Source organism: Plectropomus leopardus, chromosome 13 (assembly GCF_026936395.1).
Source record: "Plectropomus leopardus strain MGB_pleo_1.0 chromosome 13, ASM2693639v1, whole genome shotgun sequence".
In the NCBI taxonomy this organism is placed as follows: domain Eukaryota; kingdom Metazoa; phylum Chordata; class Actinopteri; order Perciformes; family Serranidae; genus Plectropomus; species Plectropomus leopardus.
In genome coordinates this window covers 28,844,082-28,863,439 of record NC_142188.1, presented here as the reverse complement: position 1 = coordinate 28,863,439, position 19,358 = coordinate 28,844,082, and the positions used below count along the sequence as shown (strand labels likewise).

Sequence of the window (19,358 nt, the reverse complement as noted above, 5' to 3'; positions counted from 1 at the left end):
TACACTTTACACGAAATGCAAAAAAAAGTAGTAGCCTACAAGAATATCTTAACATCTCTTTCATGATATGTAGTTTTAATCTTTCTCCCCTTTCGTCTTTGAAGGATCTTTGTACAAACCAACATTGTTATATGGTAAAAGTTCAACTAACTGGCCACAAGAGGGCAACATCACACTGAAATGCTGTTTAATGAGTTTACTGCGGGTTATTATGTGCTTTAAATGTATATATAGCATTGAGAAAACTCCATAGTGAGCAAACCTGACATGTTCATATCAAAGACTGATTAACTGTCTATTTTTATCGTGTAAAACATTTCATTTATGTAATACCCCCGTGAAAATGAAAAACACACCACCCTGCCCTGCCTCCCGTCAGATCTCTTCTCACTGCTGTTACCACACGGTTGTATTTGACAGCGGGACCAACGCAGAACAGCAGCAGCTATGGCTAAAAGTGATGGATGCGATTACTTTAAAAGGACCAGCCTGTTTTGGATTGTCTCCGTGACATTCGGGATGGGATATTTCACAGTGAGTTCATTAAACCAACTTTAATCGAAGGACAATGGACTAAAGACAAGTGTTTCATATAATTTCTCCCGGCTTTGTTAATGCCACCGTGTTGTGTTGCATAAAATGTCCTCCGGGTCGTGTAAGGTATTTTTCTCAAAATATAAAAAAGTTACTGTCGTGAACACGGGAGGAAATTTCTTTATATTTGTTACTATATTTCTAGATAGAAATATTCAGATATTTTGTGAAATTGTTATGTTGGCATGTAGCCTTCGAGGTCATTGCCAAGTCACAGTTTAATTGATAGCTAATCTTATCTGGATCATTTCAGTCCTCTGTGAGAGCACAGGTAAACAAACCTTTGTCCAAAGTCCTCTTGACATGTTAGCTGTCCACCGTGGCCTCGGTATCATCCGTTGTCCTATTAAAACAAATAAAATGCCAAACTCCATTCAAAAATGTGATGACGTTAGCTTAATGTTGCCGTATTCTCTGGCAAATGCTCAAAATATACCGCGGATCATAAGCTAAGTTTGTAACTTTGTCAATAGATGTTTGGGTGTAGCTCATGTATTCCACAAGGGCAAAGTCAATAAAATATATGCCGAATTGACCAATGAACACAAAATATTTATAAAATGTAAATTCCTAAAACAATTGTCCTCCGCTGTGCTGCGCAGAAAGCTAACTTGAAAAACATTCACATTTTTAAATGGACTTCGATGCCATTCTCCACGCAAAGAGTCACGTATGGCAGACAGGTTTACCACCACTTGCCACGTACACAGTAATGTACATAGGAAGAATACCGTAGTAAGTAGACTAAATGATGAGCAACACACCAAGTTTGACTGTTTTTTAAGTTGTTGTATATCAGTTATAGTTGGAAAAACATATTTGTACACCGTTATTTGTGTGTCTGACATCTCAACCATAACTGAACTGCAGCCTCCGGGCAGAGGGGCCGGTCCAACAATACCTCTTTGTGTTTTTATAAGCCATATGGACACATACCTGACATGTCAAAGGTGGACGGAAGTGGACAATAGCAGTTGCACAATGCTATATTATGTCACTTGGATTTCACTGGGATTTGTAGTATGCTCACATGCTCCTTTGTACTACATTTGGTTTGTTTGAGGGGTGTAGATTTGTAATAAGGCAAAACTAAAGCTATTAAATTTGACTTGAAAGTTTAGATTTGTCATGTCACACTTTTCTTTTGGTACAGTACACAGACAAGAAGAAATTTAGAATTAACAAATTGTTTTCTATATGCTTAATAATATGATTAATCTGCTTTGTATAATGTAGATTAATGTTTAATTGCATTATTTTGCTTATCTCTAAAAATGGGTCGACCGACATTGGTTTTTCAGGGCTGATAGGGACACAGGTTATTAGTACTTAATGAAAATGATAACTAAAATTTGGAACCAGTACATTTCCAAGAACAATGAAAATATTTCTGTCACAATTTAGAATTTGAAATGTATAATAAATACAAACTCCAGCATAAATATATGTTTAAAATGCCTTTAGCAAATCAAACTGAAACTTTCAACATCATATACAGCAAGCTCCCTGCAACTTTTATTTTAAAGTTAGATGAAAAATTTAATTAAAAAATGAATTAATTAAAATATCTCCCTGAGGTTTTACAAATTAAAAGTTCCTCCATGCTGACACCGTCTTTGCATGTATTGCAGATGGCCTTCTCTTGTGTTGGTTAAGGGTAATAGGCACACTTTTTCATGAATTAATTTTTATCAGCGATCATTAAAATAAAACTTTGATACAGATAATAGGAAAAATGCCAAATATTGACCAAGATAATAGGCCAGGCCGATAATCTGTCGACCCCTACTTTAAAATATATTCATTTAATCATTACACTGTTATATTCAATGATATAATAGGGGTAAATAATTACTGTTGAGGAATTATTTACCTTTTGGAAACAATAACTAATCAAAAAGTTTGAATGGCCATGAATGGGAAGCAGGGTCAAAAAGTGATTGCCTCCTAACCCCTGTTCACTTTCTGTCTGTACAGATGTTATCAGGTTAACTGGTTGCAAGCGGATATGAATAAAAATCTGATATTGACTGTAACATAGAAGATATGGAGTAAGGGTCAAAGCCTTAAAATACATCATCTCATTCAGTTTCACATGACAACCCACCAAAAACCCCAACATGGTGCAGAACTGATTCTCCTCCAGAACTTTGTTAATATCGGTGACACATCACTATACAAGGCTGCTCTTTGTGGTACATACAGCTGTCACGGTCACGACTCCTGCAAAGGATCAGTCATATTGCTGTTCCACGAACCAAAGTCTTATATTATAAAGCTCATTATTGTCACTGGGTAAACTGAAACAACTCGCTGCCTAAGAACACACAGATGATTTCAACTGGCACTGGAATTTCCAATAAATTGACCTTTTTTGTGTGACTTTTAAAAGGAAAAACCCACTCATGCTTCTTTTGATCATCTGTATGCCATGAAATGTGTGTCCAATTATTATACAGTCATTATCAACACAAACAGTCCTTTGACTAAATTATCATGTTTGGGGGATCCCTGGAATTCTGCTTGTGGCTCAAGAAGTTGCAAAAAGTTCATGTCACAGCATTAAATTGGTTGTAGTTTGCTTACAAAAAAGACAAATGATTCAATTTAGAAGTTTTTCTCAAAATAAACAGTATGTTTATGTTAATTTTGACCTTCTGTGTCTGTGTTTTGCAGTGCATTGTTTTTGCACCAGAGAAAATCCCACTCGAACACCTCGGTCCATTTGGAAGCTTCTGCCAATACCTTGTAAATAACTATGCCGGCATTATGTACAAAGGGTAAGTGATACAAAGCTAACACCATGCCTCTGAAATGTTCTTGTTGATTACCCTTAGAGTAAATAAGACATATACATAGGCATTTGGCCATTGTACCTACAGTCTTGACAGCTCTCACATGCTCCAGTAAAAAGTATGGAGATTAAACCTCATTAGAGAGAAACAATCACCAGATTCTCTTTACAGCAGAGCAACATCAGTGACAATCAAATGATTTGTAAAGTACCCTCACAGGGCTCAAATACATTGTTTAATCAACTATCACCTTAGTGTTTTTCCCCTATTCACAGATCGTTGCTACCACTTCCACTACTGGTAGGAGCGCTCTGCTAATTAGTCGTTCTAGTCACATGACTACTGCAGCACTAGCAGAGTATTACGGCAGCCATCAAAAGATAATGTGTTGTCGTTGTTAAGGTCACGTGACACACAAGACATTGAGGGCTTTACTGGAGAGCACCATTCAGTCTTTGTGGTGTGATATTTGAGAAGTGGGTTTTAGGATGTCATGTGACTCCTGTTCAGTCAGCACTCAGTGATGTAAAGGCAGCTGGGTGTTACTCGTCTATGCATGAGGGGAAACAGATCGTGGTGTCCAGTTTCAACATGTTTCAAGGAGGGGTTTGGAAAAAAAAGGAAAAAAGCATAGTATCATATTTTGCATGGCAATATTGTACAGGGCTCCACAGTCATGGGAAAGTCATAGAATGACAAAATCACAATTTTTATGCCTGGAAAAGTCATGGAATTATAAAAAAGTCTTTGAAAGTTTTGAAAAAGTCATGGAATTCTTTTTGCGTGCATTGGAACTATTGCATTGATCTTTCATGGATAATATCCCATGTAATCTATAATAATGGCAAATCAGTTTCCTGTAGCTGTCAACATAATTTGCTGTAATATGCACTGATTTGTGATAACGTTATGTTTACCATCATGTACCTTTCTCTATCTTCCTTTCCCGTTCCACCTCTCTCTTCACGTGAGCCTGCCAGCTGAAATTATGTACATGTAGAATTTGAATCTGTGAAAAACACCAGGCAGGTTGGTCGAGAATTTTTTTAATGTGTCCTTGAAAAATCATGGATTTTTTTTTTTTTATGAACATGTGTGGGAACCCTGATTGTATTGATACAGAGACCCTGAGTATTAATAGTTTTATAATATGATTATATGTTCATATTGAAAATACAAATTAAAGTTTTGGCCAGTGCTGGTAAGAAGTATTAAAGTCCTTTACTTAAGTTAAAGTACTAATAGCACCTTGTGAATATACTCCGTTACAAGTAAAAAAACTTGCATTAAAAATGTTAGTTAAGTAAAAGTAAGTAATTTTAATCAGGAACATGTACTCAAAATGTTAAAAGTAAAATTAGCCAATGCAGAAAAAATTAAAACAAAAGAAGAAATGCAATGCAAAGCAAATAATTTTTTAATAAAGAAAAAAAAACAACTGAAAATAAAAAAAACTCCCAAAACTCAATAATATTGATAAATATAATAAATAATAAAATAATTCCAACCCAAAAGCAAAATTATAAAGATAAGAGAAAAAGCCATCCACAACCTCAGAATTAAAAAAGGACCCCCCCCCCAAAAAAAAATGAAATTGGTGATTAAAAATAGAAAAAAATCACCAAAATAAATGTTTACCAAAGTAGTTTGCAAATCATTTACAGTCAGTCAGCTAATTGAATAATCAACTAATTGTTTCAGTTGTACAACTGTTTAGTCATGTATTTATAACAAAACATAATATTTTCTAAATGTATTGTATGCTTTTTGTGCAAAAGTTTTCATTTGTAAAGTAAAGTGTTCAGATAAATGTAGGGAAGGAAAAAGTACAACATTTCCCTCTGAAATATAGTTGAGTAAAAATATGAAGTAACATGAAAACAAAATAATCAAGTAAAGTACAAGTACTTCAAATTGCTACTTAAGTACAGTACTTGACTTTTACTTAGTTACAGCACTGCTTTCAGCAGCCTACCAGAATGATAAAATCAATTGCCTTTAGTCTGCTATACACAGTTTGCTGCAGTCAGAATAACTGAAGTGACAAATTTAAAACCTTTATCTTAGATAAAAGAAATAGTGACATTTTTTTCCTTTGAGGATTTAATTTACTGTTGAAAAAAGTGATCATTTTTAATATATGGCAATGTATGTTACATGATGCTCTGTAAAAACATTTAAATATATAATAATATTGCATTGTTCCATGAGAGCACGGCTGTCTGAACATATCACTTTAAGAATGTATTCATGTCTATGTTATATTGTGTTATGATCATGGAATTGAACTGAAAGCTTGAGAAGTCTAATGCGTTTCTTTCTGTTCCAGGTGGTGGGCTGCCTGGGCTGTCCATGTCTTTGAGGCCTTTGTTGCGTTGAGGGTATGCAGGTAAGAATGACACAAACCTGGTTGTCCACTAGATGGTGCTCTAATCACATTTTTACAAACCAGTCCCCCTTAACTCATCTTATAAAATTGGGCCTCCTCTTAAATTTTAAATCCTCCAAAGGCCTCAAAACTAATCTAAAACACACCGTATATCAGTATAAACAAACACCTAAAAGCTGCCTTTTCGCTTGGTTTTACCTCATGAGTCCCCCTGGACATTATTACTATGTTACAACATTACATTGCATTTTTAAAAGGCATTTGTTCAATTTTGTTGTATTTTTTGTATATGTAGAGTAAATGTAAACCTTGGAAGTCCAGTGAACATTACCTGTCCGTCCATCTGCCTGTCCGTCCATCCATCCATCCATCCTTTTTTCATCCGCTTATCGGGGTTACAGGCTGAGCAGAGTGCTGCAGAGGTCTCTCTCCCAAGCAACTCTTTCCAGCTCCTCCTGGGGGACCCCAAGACATTTCCAGGCCAGATGAGATATATAATCCCTCCAGCATATTCGGGGTCTTCCTTGGGGCCTCCAACCAGTTTAATGTGCCTGGAACAACTCTAATTCGAGGTGCAAAGGAGGCATCCTGATTAGATGCTTGAACCACCTCAACTGGCCCCTTTCATGGCAAAGGAGCAGCAGATCTACTCCAAGCTACCCCAGATGTCTGAGCTCCTCACCCTATCTCTAAAGCCTCCTGCAGACTGTGAGATTTTTGCAGTCTTATAAGTTTAGTGCAGCTACACTCTGCAACATGGATGTTAATAAATTTGGGAATGACATCAAGTTTGATGTATACAGACTGTGCGATGATATCACCTAATGAATCCCAGGCTACAAAGTACGTCCATTAATGTGGATACGCAAGAATAAAACCTTGTTGGTGTGTGTCATCAATCTATGCTACTGTAGCGGCAAAAGGAAAATATAAAAAAACAAATCGAGCCCTTGCTATAGCAGCATTTATGTGTGGCAGAAAAAAGTCTGAAGAAGAGGAGGAGGAGGAGAATGTGGTTGTGGCGGGGGAAAAGAGGCCAACTTGGCACACCAATTTTACAACAGTTTAAAGTAAATATTAGAATCTACTTGCATTTATCAGTGCCGTGTGGAACAGTGTGTAATTTTATGCTATCTATTGGTTGGTTAGTAGATGTAGGTCGTAAAAGCAGCCACACCGTGAGATGGTCATCCTAAATTTTGTGGAGAAAACTCATTTTTGGCTGCTTGACGATGGCAGTGCACGTAGATGCAGCAGCTGGTAGCTCAGCAAGTCCTTGCTACTTTTTTCCCTGTATTTTTCTATTTTTTCGATACCACGCCCCCTCCTGCTGAAGCACTACTTTTCTATGATAGAGTGGCACTTATTAACATCCAGAGAAGTTGTGTGGGGTTTGGACTGAATGCTGCAGACCACAACAGGATCTCCACTGGTGGACTGTGCTGAACGGCGAGTTGGTCCAGAGGGGAGAAATAAAAGCAAAGGCACCAGGTGGAGAGAGGGAGGAGAGCTGGTATCAGGGCAAGGCTGAGCCAACTTGGACCGAGAGCTGTCCTTCAGCGCCCACATTACTGCAGACACCACGCCAAATTCATGCTCCTTTTTGCCCTCACACATGAACAGGACCACAGGATACCTGAACTCCTTCACTTGGGGTAGCGACTCTCCCAAACCAAAGGAGGCAATACATTTTCCAACAGAGAACCATGGCCTCCGACTTGGAGGTGCTGACTCTCATCCCGACCGCCTCACACTCAGCCACAAACTGCCCCAGTGCATGAAGCCAACAGAACCATATCATCTGCAAAGAGCAGAGTTGCAGTTCTGAGGTCCCCAAACCAGTGTTTAGAAACACATTAATGATCAGTGTTCCTCAAGTAACAATGTTTTATTTATCATATATTGTCCCGTTTGTCCATAGGAATGAAGGTTTCAAAGTTTTCTTTGTAAATAATGTAAATTAATGGCTCGGGATGAGCAGTTACAGTAAGGCCGCAGATATGCTTGCTGTTTAACCTTGTGTTTGGGTCCGGCTGCATCATGAGCATTTTTGTATATTAACGTGCCTATAACCGACACGTGATACTGGTGGATAACTCTAGAGGGCACACGATAGAGCTCAGATTGTATACAACTACCGGACTGCCAGGTGTGTGGGATGTAAAAAACAGACAGGGCGACACTCGAGGATGTTACTACATTGTTAATGCTGAGATCAAGGCAGAAAAGGCGACAGTGGTGACAGCGTTGGTAGTACATAAGGCCTCTGATTCAAGCTTGTTGAGACAATGGAGAGTACTTGTCTACGCTGCTGTGTTCATTTTGTCGCACCTGCTGTGCATCTTCACTGCCCCTGCAGTTGATATACATAGTGCATCTCGAGTCCGCTTCACGTATGCGTGGTGGCCATCATGCATATACGTAGTTAACAGCAAGTATATCTCTGGCCTTTGGATCTCAGCAGCTAGCCTGACTTTAGTTTATTGTTTCTTCTCTGTGCCCCCCCAGTAACAAAGGCATCACCAACACGGTCACACGCTTCCTTTGGTTTGTCCAGACCTTTCTGTTTGGCTTCGCCTCCCTCGGCCTGCTCCTCAAATACGACCCGGAGCGCCCCAAACAGCACTGACTCCAGCAGGAAGAGGAGCCCACAGAACAACACTGCATAAGCTGAATCCAGAAAATCAATCACTACCTTGTGCCTCTTCTTCTTCCACTGTCTTTCTCCTTGATATCAAAGTGGATGAAGAGTCCTGAGCCTTTGCTGTTATTTTTACTTTTAACATGAAAGTATTGAAGTGAAGAAATATCTTTGGTAGAGACACTACAGTTTTTCTTACCTTACTCAGTTTCATCCCATGGAGTGTCTCTTAATGAATGTTTTTATTGATGACAATATTAACAGAAATGATTTCATATTAGAGTTCTCTCAATGAATCTGTGTATTTAGTGCTGAACAAGGGCAATTATTTTGTATACCACAATGGTTTGAGATCAATTTCTAAAACTACAAACTGGGAGTTTTTAACATTAATGCAAAATAAAGAGTGACTAACAAAGAACATGAAATATGTTTTGCAGCATCATTTTTATTCCTCATGAAATGCTCAAAATGCTTCCAATATTTAATAGAATTTAAAGTTATTCGTGGTGTATAGTATGGTGAAAAATGTGAAATTTTGAAAAAATGCTGTTTTTGGGACATGTCAAAATGCTGTTTTTGGGACATGTCAATTTTGACATTTTTTGCCATGCTATAGCCTTGCCTTTTTTTTCATTTTTTCAACGTGTATTTTTATGGTGTTTTTGGCCCTTTCAGCAAGATTTTATGCCATGGCGTGAATTGGCACAGTATTTTATGCTGTTTTGAGGTGTTTTGAGCTGTTTTTGGGACATGTCATATTTTGACATTTTTGCCATACTATAGCCTTGCCTTTTTTTTCATTTTTTCAACATGCATTTTTATGGTGTTTTTGGCCCTTTTTTTAAGATTCTATGCCATGGCGTGAATTGGCACGGTTTCTTATGCTGTTTTGGGGTGTTTTGAGCTGTTTTTGGGACATGTCATATTTTGACATTTTTGCCATACTATAGCCTTGCCTTTTTTTCTTTTTTCATTTTTTCAACATGCATTTTTATGGTGTTTTTGGCCATTTTTCCAAGATTCTATGCCATGGCATGAATTGGCACAGTATTTTATGCTGTTTTGAGGTGTTTTGAGCTGTTTTTGGGACATGTCTTACTTTGACATTTTTGCCATACTATAGCCTTGCCTTTTTTTTCATTTTTTCAACATGCATTTTTGTGGTGTTTTTGGCCCTTTTTTCAAGATTCTATGCCATGGTGTGAATTGGCACGGTTTCTTATGCTGTTTTGGGGTGTTTTGAGCTGTTTTTGGGACATGTCATATTTTGACATTTTTGCCATACTATAGCCTTGCCTTTCTTGTCATTTTTTCAACATGCATTTTTATGGTGTTTTTGGCCCTTTTTGCAAGATTCTATGCCATGGCGTGAATTGGCATGGTATTTCATGCTGTTTTGAGGTGTTTTCAGCTGTTTTTGGGACATGTCTTATTTTGACATTTTTGCCATACTATAGCCTTGCCTTTTTTAAAAATTTTTTTAACATGCATTTTTGTGGTGTTTTTGGCCCTTTTTCCAAGATTCTATGCCATGGCGTGAATTGGTACAGCATTTTATGCTGTTTTGAGGTGTTTTCAGCTGTTTTTGGGACATGTCATATTTTGACATTTTTGCCATACTATAGCCTTGCCTTTTTTTTCAGTTTTTTTAACATGCATTTTTTTGGTGATTTTGGCCCTTTTTCCAAGATTCTATGCCATGGTGTGTATTGGTACAGTATTTTATGCTGTTTTGAGGTGTTTTGAGCTGTTTTTGGGACATGTCATATTTTGACATTTTTGCCATACTATAGCCTTGCCTTTTTTTTCAGTTTTTCAACATCTATTTTTGTGGTGTTTTTGGCCCTTTCAGCAAGATTTTATGCCATGGCGTGAATTGGCACAGTATTTTATGCTGTTTTGAGGTGTTTTGAGCTGTTTTTGGGACATGTCATATTTTGACATTTTTGCCATACTATAGCCTTGCCTTTTTTTTTTTTTTTTTTTTTCAACATGTATTTTTATGGTGTTTTTGGCCCTTTCCGCAAGATTTTATGCCATGGCGTGAATTGGCACGGTTTCTTATGCTGTTTTGAGGTGTTTTGAGCTGTTTTTGGGACATGTCATATTTTGACATTTTTGCCATACTATAGCCTTGCCTTTTTGGTCATGTTTTCAACATGGATTTTTATGATGTTTTTGGCCGTTTTAGCAACATTCTATGCTATGGTGTGTCTTGGCACAGTTTTTTATGCTGTTTTGAGGTGTTTTCAGCTGTTTTTGGGACATGTCATATTTTGACATTTTTGCCATACTATAGCCTTGCCTTTTTTTTCATTTTTTCAACATGCATTTTTATGGTGTTTTTGGCCCTTTTTCCAAGATTCTATGCCATGGCGTGAATTGGAACAGTATTTTATGCTGTTTTGAGGTGTTTTCAGCTGTTTTTGGGACATGTCTTATTTTGACATTTTTGCCATACTATAGCCTTGCCTTTTTTTCTTTTTTCAACATGCATTTTATGGTGTTTTTGGCCCTTTTTCCAAGATTCTATGCCATGGCGTGAATTGGTACAGCATTTCATGCTGTTTTGAGGTGTTTTCAGCTGTTTTTGGGACATGTCATATTTTGACATTTTTGCCATACTATAGCCTTGCCTTTTTTTTCAGTTTTTCAACATCTATTTTTGTGGTGTTTTTGGCCCTTTCAGCAAGATTTTATGCCATGGCGTGAATTGGCACGGTTTCTTATGCTGTTTTGAGGTGTTTTGAGCTGTTTTTGGGACATGTCATATTTTGACATTTTTGCCATACTATAGCCTTGCCTCTTGGGTCATTTTTTCAACATGCATTTTTATGGTGTTTTTGGCCCTGATTGCAAGATTCTATGCCATGACGTGAATTGGCACAGTATTTTATGCTGTTTTGAGGTGTTTTCAGCTGTTTTGGGGACATGTCTTACTTTGACATTTTTGCCATACTATAGCCTTGCCTTTTTTTTTTCTTTTTTTCAAAATGCATTTTTGTGGTGTTTTTGGCCCTTTTTTCAAGATTCTATGCCATGGTGTGAATTGGCACAGTTTCTTATGCTGTTTTGGGGTGTTTTGAGCTGTTTTTGGAACATGTCATATTTTGACATTTTTGCCATACTATAGCCTTGCCTTTTTTTTTCATTTTTTCAACATGCATTTTTATGGTGTTTTTGGCCCTTTTTGCAAGATTCTATGCCATGGAGTGAATTGGCACAGTATTTTATTCTGTTTTGAGGTGTTTTGAGCTGTTTTTGGGACATGTCTTACTTTGACATTTTTGCCATACTATAGCCTTGCCTTTTTTTTCATTTTTTCAACATGCATTTTTATGGTGTTTTTGGCCCTTTTTCCAAGATTCTATGCCATGGCGTGAATTGGCACGGTTTCTTATGCTGTTTTGAGGTGTTTTGAGCTGTTTTTGGGACATGTCATATTTTGACATTTTTGCCATACTATAGCCTTGCCTTTTTTTTTTTTTTTTCATTTTTTCAACATCTATTTTTGTGGTGTTTTTGGCCCTTTCAGCAAGATTCTGTGCCATGGCGTGAATTGGTACAGTATTTTATGCTGTTTTGATGTGTTTTGAGCTGTTTTTGGGACATGTCATATTTTGACATTTTTGCCATACTATAGCCTTGCCTTTTTTTTTTCATTTTTTCCACATGTATTTTTATGGTGTTTTTGGCCATTTTTGCAAGATTCTATGCCATGGTGTGAATTGGCACGGTTTCTTATGCTGTTTTGGGGTGTTTTGAGCTGTTTTTGGGACATGTCATATTTTGACATTTTTGCCATACTATAGCCTTGCCTTTTTTTTCATTTTTTCAACATGCATTTTTATGGTGTTTTTGGCCCTTTTTGCAAGATTCTATGCCATGGCGTGAATTGGTACAGTATTTTATGCTGTTTTGAGGTGTTTTGAGCTGTTTTTGGGACATGTCATATTTTGACATTTTTGCCATACTATAGCCTTGCCTTTTTTTTCATTTTTTCAACATGCATTTTTATGGTGTTTTTGGCCCTTTTTTTAAGATTCTATGCCATGGTGTGAATTGGCACAGTTTCTTATGCTGTTTTGGGGTGTTTTGAGCTGTTTTTGGGACATGTCATATTTTGACATTTTTGCCATACTATAGCCTTGCCTTTTTTCATTTTTTCAACATCTATTTTTATGGTGTTTTTGGCCCCTTTTCCAAGATTCTATGCCATGGCGTGAATTGGCATGGTATTTTATGCTGTTTTGAGGTATTTTCAGCTGTTTTTGGGACATGTCTTATTTTGACATTTTTGCCATACTATAGCCTTGCCTTTTTTAAAAATTTTTTTAACATGCATTTTTTGTGTGTTTTTGGCCCTTTTTCCAGGATTCTATGCCATGGCGTGAATTGGTACAGCATTTTATGCTGTTTTGAGGTGTTTTCAGCTGTTTTTGGGACATGTCATATTTTGACATTTTTGCCATACTATAGCCTTGCCTTTTTTTTCATTTTTTCAACATCTATTTTTGTGGTGTTTTTGGCCCTTTCAGCAAGATTCTATGCCATGGCGTGAATTGGTACAGTATTTTATGCTGTTTTGAGGTGTTTTCAGCTGTTTTTGGGACATGTCATATTTTGACATTTTTGCCATACTATAGCCTTGCCTTTTTTTTTTTTTCATTTTTTGAACATGTATTTTTGTGGTGTTTTTGGCCCTTTCAGCAAGATTCTGTGCCATGGCGTGAATTGGTACAGTATTTTATGCTGTTTTGAGGTGTTTTCAGCTGTTTTTGGGACATGTCATATTTTGACATTTTTGCCATACTATAGCCTTGCCTTTTTTTTCATTTTTTCAACATGTATTTTTATGGTGTTTATTGCCCTTTCAGCAAGATTCTATGCCATGGCGTGAATTGGCACGGTATTTTATGCTGTTTTGAGGTGTTTTGAGCTGTTTTTGGGACATGTCTTACTTTGACATTTTTGCCATACTATAGCCTTGCCTTTTTTTTCAGTTTTTCAACATCTATTTTTGTGGTGTTTTTGGCCCTTTCAGCAAGATTTTATGCCATGGCGTGAATTGGCACGGTTTCTTATGCTGTTTTGAGGTGTTTTGAGCTGTTTTTGGGACATGTCATATTTTGACATTTTTGCCATACTATAGCCTTGCCTCTTGGGTCATTTTTTCAACATGCATTTTTATGGTGTTTTTGGCCCTGATTGCAAGATTCTATGCCATGACGTGAATTGGCACAGTATTTTATGCTGTTTTGAGGTGTTTTCAGCTGTTTTGGGGACATGTCTTACTTTGACATTTTTGCCATACTATAGCCTTGCCTTTTTTTTTCATTTTTTCAACATGCATTTTTGTGGTGTTTTTGGCCCTTTTTTCAAGATTCTATGCCATGGTGTGAATTGGCACAGTTTCTTATGCTGTTTTGGGGTGTTTTGAGCTGTTTTTGGAACATGTCATATTTTGACATTTTTGCCATACTATAGCCTTGCCTTTTTTTTCATTTTTTCAACATGCATTTTATGGTGTTTTTGGCCCTTTTCGCAAGATTCTATGCCATGGGGTGAATTGGCGCGGTTTCTTATGCTGTTTTGAGGTGTTTTGAGCTGTTTTTGGGACATGTCATATTTTGACATTTTTGCCATACTATAGCCTTGCCTTTTTTTTTTTTTTTCATTTTTTCAACATGTATTTTTGTGGTGTTTTTGGCCCTTTCAGCAAGATTCTGTGCCATGGCGTGAATTGGTACAGTATTTTATGCTGTGTTGAGGTGTTTTGAGCTGTTTTTGGGACATGTCATATTTTGACATTTTTGCCATACTATAGCCTTGCCTTTTTTTTTCATTTTTTCCACATGTATTTTTATGGTGTTTTTGGCCATTTTTGCAAGATTCTATGCCATGGTGTGAATTGGCACGGTTTCTTATGCTGTTTTGGGGTGTTTTGAGCTGTTTTTGGGACATGTCATATTTTGACATTTTTGCCATACTATAGCCTTGCCTTTTTTTTCATTTTTTTTAACATGCATTTTTTTGGTGTTTTTGGCCCTTTCAGCAAGATTCTATGCCATGGCGTGAATTGGTACAGTATTTTATGCTGTTTTGAGGTGTTTTCAGCTGTTTTTGGGACATGTCATATTTTGACATTTTTGCCATACTATAGCCTTGCCTTTTTTTTTTTCATTTTTTCAACATGTATTTTTGTGGTGTTTTGGCCCTTTCAGAAAGATTCTATGCCATGACGTGAATTGGTACAGTATTTTATGCTGTTTTGAGGTGTTTTGAGCTGTTTTTGGGACATGTCATATTTTGACATTTTTGCCATACTATAGCCTTGCCTTTTTTTTTCATTTTTTCAACATGCATTTTTTTTGGTGTTTTTGGCCCTTTTTCCAAGATTCTATGCCATGGCGTAAATTGGTACAGTATTTTATGCTGTTTTGAGCTGTTTTGAGCTGTTTTTGGGACATGTCATATTTTGACATTTTTGCCATACTATAGCCCTGCCTTTTTTTTTTCTTTTTTTCAACATGCATTTTTATGGTGTTTTTGGCCCTTTCTGCAAGAGTCTGTGCCATGGCGTGAATTGGTACAGTATTTTATGCTGTTTTGAAGTGTTTTGAGCTGTTTTTGGGACAGTTCTTATTTTGACATTTTTGCCATACTATAGCCTTGCCTTTTTTGTCATATTTTCAACATGCATTTTTATGGTGTTTTTGGCCCTTTTTTCCAAGATTCTATGCCATGGCGTGAATTGGCACGGTTTCTTATGCTGTTTTGGGGTGTTTTGAGCTGTTTTTGGGACATGTCATACTTTGACATTTTTGCCATACTATAGCCTTGCCCTTTTTTTCATTTTTTCAACATGCATTTTTATGGTGTTTTTGCCCTTTCAGCAAGATTTTATGCCATGGCGTGAATTGGCACGGTCTTTTATTCTGTTTTGAGGTGTTTTGAGCTGTTTTTGGGACATGTCATATTTTGACATTTTTGCCATACTATAGCCTTGCCTTTTTTTTCATTTTTTCAACATGCATTTTTATGGTGTTTTTGGCCCTTTTTCCAAGATTCTATGCCATGGCGTGAATTGGCACGGTTTCTTATGCTGTTTTGGGGTGTTTTCAGCTGTTTTTGGGACATGTCATATTTTGACATTTTTGCCATACTATAGCCTTGCCTTTTTTTTCATTTTTTCAACATCTATTTTTGTGGTGTTTTTGGCCCTTTCAGCAAGAGTCTGTGCCATGGCGTGAATTGGTACAGTATTTTATGCTGTTTTGAGGTGTTTTGAGCTGTTTTTGGGACATGTCATATTTTGACATTTTTGCCATACTATAGCCTTGCCTTTTTTTTTCATTTTTTCCACATGTATTTTTATGGTGTTTTTGGCCATTTTTGCAAGATTCTATGCCATGGTGTGAATTGGCACGGTTTCTTATGCTGTTTTGGGGTGTTTTGAGCTGTTTTTGGGACATGTCATATTTTGACATTTTTGCCATACTATAGCCTTGCCTTTTTTCATTTTTTCAACATGCATTTTTGTGGTGTTTTTGGACCTTTTTGCAAGATTCTATGCCATGGCGTGAATTGGCATGGTATTTCATGCTGTTTTGAGGTGTTTTCAGCTGTTTTTGGGACATGTCATATTTTGACATTTTTGCCATACTATAGCCTTGCCTTTTTTTTTTTTTTTTATTTTTTTAACATGTTTTTTTTTGGTGTTTTTGGCCCTTTTTCCAAGATTCTATGCCATGGCGTGAATTGGCACAGTATTTTATGCTGTTTTGAAGTGTTTTGAGCTGTTTTTGGGACATGTCATATTTTGACATTTTTGCCATACTATAGCCTTGCCTCTTGGGTCATTTTTTCAACATGCATTTTTATGGTGTTTTTGCCCTTTTTCCAAGATTCTATGCCATGGCGTGAATTGGCACGGTTTCTTATGCTGTTTTGGGGTGTTTTCAGCTGTTTTTGGGACATGTCATATTTTGACATTTTTGCCATACTATAGCCTTGCCTTTTTTTTCATTTTTTTAACATCTATTTTTGTGGTGTTTTTGGCCCTTTCAGCAAGAGTCTGTGCCATGGCGTGAATTGGTACAGTATTTTATGCTGTTTTGAGGTGTTTTGAGCTGTTTTTGGGACATGTCATATTTTGACATTTTTGCCATACTATAGCCTTGCCTTTTTTTTCATTTTTTCAACATGTATTTTTATGGTGTTTTTGGCCCTTTCAGCAAGATTCTATGCCATGGCGTGAATTGGTACAGTATTTTATGCTGTTTTGAGGTGTTTTCAGCTGTTTTTGGGACATGTCATATTTTGACATTTTTGCCATACTATAGCCTTGCCTTTTTTTTTTTTTTCATTTTTTCTACATGTATTTTTGTGGTGTGTTTGGCCCTTTTTCCAAGTTTCTATGCCATGGCGTGAATTGGCACAGTATTTTATGCTGTTTTGAAGTGTTTTGAGCTGTTTTTGGGACATGTCATATTTTGACATTTTTTCCATACTATAGCCTTGCCTCTTGGGTCATTTTTTCAACATGCATTTTTATGGTGTTTTTGCCCTTTTTCCAAGATTCTATGCCATGGCGTGAATTGGCACGGTATTTTATGCTGTTTTGAGGTGTTTTCAGCTGTTTTTGGGACATGTCATATTTTGACATTTTGCCATACTATAGCCTTGCCTTTTTTTTTCATTTTTCGACGTCTATTTTTGTGGTGTTTTTGGCCCTTTCAGCAAGATTCTATGCCATGGCGTGAATTGGCACGGTCTTTTATGCTGTTTTGAGGTGTTTTCAGCTGTTTTTGGGACATGTCATATTTTGACATTTTTGCCATACTATAGCCTTGCCTTTTTTTTCATTTTTTCAACATGCATTCTTATGGTGTTTTTGGCCATTTTTGCAAGATTCTATGCCATGGTGTGAATTGGCACGGTTTCTTATGCTGTTTTGAGGTGTTTTGAGCTGTTTTTGGGACATGTCATATTTTGACATTTTTGCCATACTATAGCCTTGCCTTTTTTCATTTTTTCAACATGCATTTTTATGGTGTTTTTGGCCCTTTTTCCAAGATTCTATGCCATGGCGTGAATTGGCACGGTTTCTTAAGCTTTTTTGGGGTGTTTTGAGCTGTTTTTGAGACATGTCATATTTTGACATTTTTGCCATACTATAGCCTTGCCTTTTTTTTCTTTTTTCAACATCTATTTTTGTGGTGTTTTTGGCCCTTTCAGCAAGATTCTGTGCCATGGCGTGAATTGGTACAGTATTTTATGCTGTTTTTAGGTGTTTTCAGCTGTTTTTGGGACATTTTATATTTTTACATTTTTGCCATACTATAGCCTTGCCTTTTTTTTCATTTTTTCAACATGCATTCTTATGGTGTTTTTGGCCATTTTTGCAAGATTCTATGTCATGGTGTGAATTGGTACAGTATTTTATGCTGTTTTGAGGTGTTTTGAGCTGTTTTTGGGACATGTCATATTTTGACATTTTTGCCATACTATAGCCTTGCCTTTTTTTTTTTTTCATTTTTTGAACATGTATTTTTGTGGTGTTTTTGGCCCTTTCAGCAAGATTCTGTGCCATGGCGTGAATTGGTACAGTATTTTATGCTGTTTTGAGGTGTTTTCAGCTGTTTTTGGGATATGTCATATTTTGACATTTTTGCCATACTATAGCCTTGCCTTTTTTTTCATTTTTTCAACATGTATTTTTATGGTGTTTATTGCCCTTTCAGCAAGATTCTATGCCATGGCGTGAATTGGCACGGTATTTTATGCTGTTTTGAAGTGTTTTGAGCTGTTTTTGGGACATGTCTTACTTTGACATTTTTGCCATACTATAGCCTTGCCTTTTTTTTGTTTTTCAACATGCATTTTTATGGTGTTTTTTGACCTTTCAGCAAGATTCTATGCCATGGTTTGAATTGGCACGGTTTCTTATGCTGTTTTGGGGTGTTTTGAGCTGTTTTGGGGACATGTCATATTTTGACATTTTTGCCATACTATAGCCTTGCCTTTTTTTTCATTTTTTCAACATGCATTTTTATGGTGTTTTTGGCCCTTTTTTTAAGATTCTATGCCATGGCGTGAATTGGCACGGTTTCTTATGCTGTTTTGGGGTGTTTTCTGCTGTTTATGGGACATGTCATATTTTGACATTTTTGCCATACCTTTTTGCCTTTTTTTCATTTTTTTTAACATGCATTCTTTTGGTGTTTTTGGCCCTTTTTCCAAGATTCTATGCCATGGCGTGAATTGGTACAGTATTTTATTCTGTTTTGAGGTGTTTTGAGCTGTTTTTGGGACATGTCTTACTTTGACATTTTTGCCATACTATAGCCTTGCCTTTTTTTTTTTTTTTCATTTTTTCAACATGCATTTTTATGGTGTTTTTGGCCCTTTTTGCAAGATTCTATGCCATGACTTGAATTGGCACAGTATTTTATGCTGTTTTGAGGTGTTTTGAGCTGTTTTTGGGACATGTCATATTTTGACATTTTTGCCATACTATAGCCTTGCCTTTTTTTTCATTTTTTCAACATGCATTTTTATGGTGTTTTTGGCCCTTTTTCCAAGATTCTATGCCATGGCGTGAATTGGCACAGTATTTTATGCTGTTTTGAAGTGTTTTGAGCTTTTTTTGGGACATGTCTTATTTTGACATTTTTGCCATACTATAGCCTTGCCTCTTGGGTCATTTTTTCAACATGCATTTTTATGGTGTTTTTGGCCCTGATTGCAAGATTCTATGCCATGGCGTGAATTGGCACAGTATTTTATGCTGTTTTGAGGTGTTTTGAGCTGTTTTTGGGACATGTCATATTTTGACATTTTTGCCATACTATAGCCTTGCCTTTTTTTTTTTCATTTTTTCAACATGCATTTTTATGGTGTTTTGTCCTTTTTGCAAGATTCTATGCCATGG

General features: G+C 36.6%; 1 protein-coding gene across 1 annotated transcript; it reads left to right on the top strand.

Moving 5' to 3' along the window:
• Positions 1-375: 375 nt before the first annotated feature.
• tmem254 (transmembrane protein 254) lies at positions 376-8,847 on the top strand. The gene is made up of 4 exons (XM_042502364.2): positions 376-534; positions 3,271-3,374; positions 5,719-5,778; positions 8,287-8,847. Exons 1-4 carry the CDS (start codon positions 448-450, stop codon positions 8,405-8,407), a joined length of 372 nt encoding a protein of 123 aa, XP_042358298.1. The 5' UTR covers positions 376-447; the 3' UTR covers positions 8,408-8,847.
• The last annotated feature ends 10,511 nt before the right edge of the window (positions 8,848-19,358 follow it).

Coding starts and splice junctions, on each gene's coding strand:
- tmem254 (XM_042502364.2), top strand. CDS start 448: ATGGCTAAAAGTGATGGATGCGATTACTTTAAAAGGACCAGCCTGTTT. Junction 535..3,270: donor TCGGGATGGGATATTTCACA/GTGAGTTCATTA, acceptor TGTGTTTTGCAG/TGCATTGTTTTTGCACCAGA. Junction 3,375..5,718: donor GCCGGCATTATGTACAAAGG/GTAAGTGATACA, acceptor TTTCTGTTCCAG/GTGGTGGGCTGCCTGGGCTG.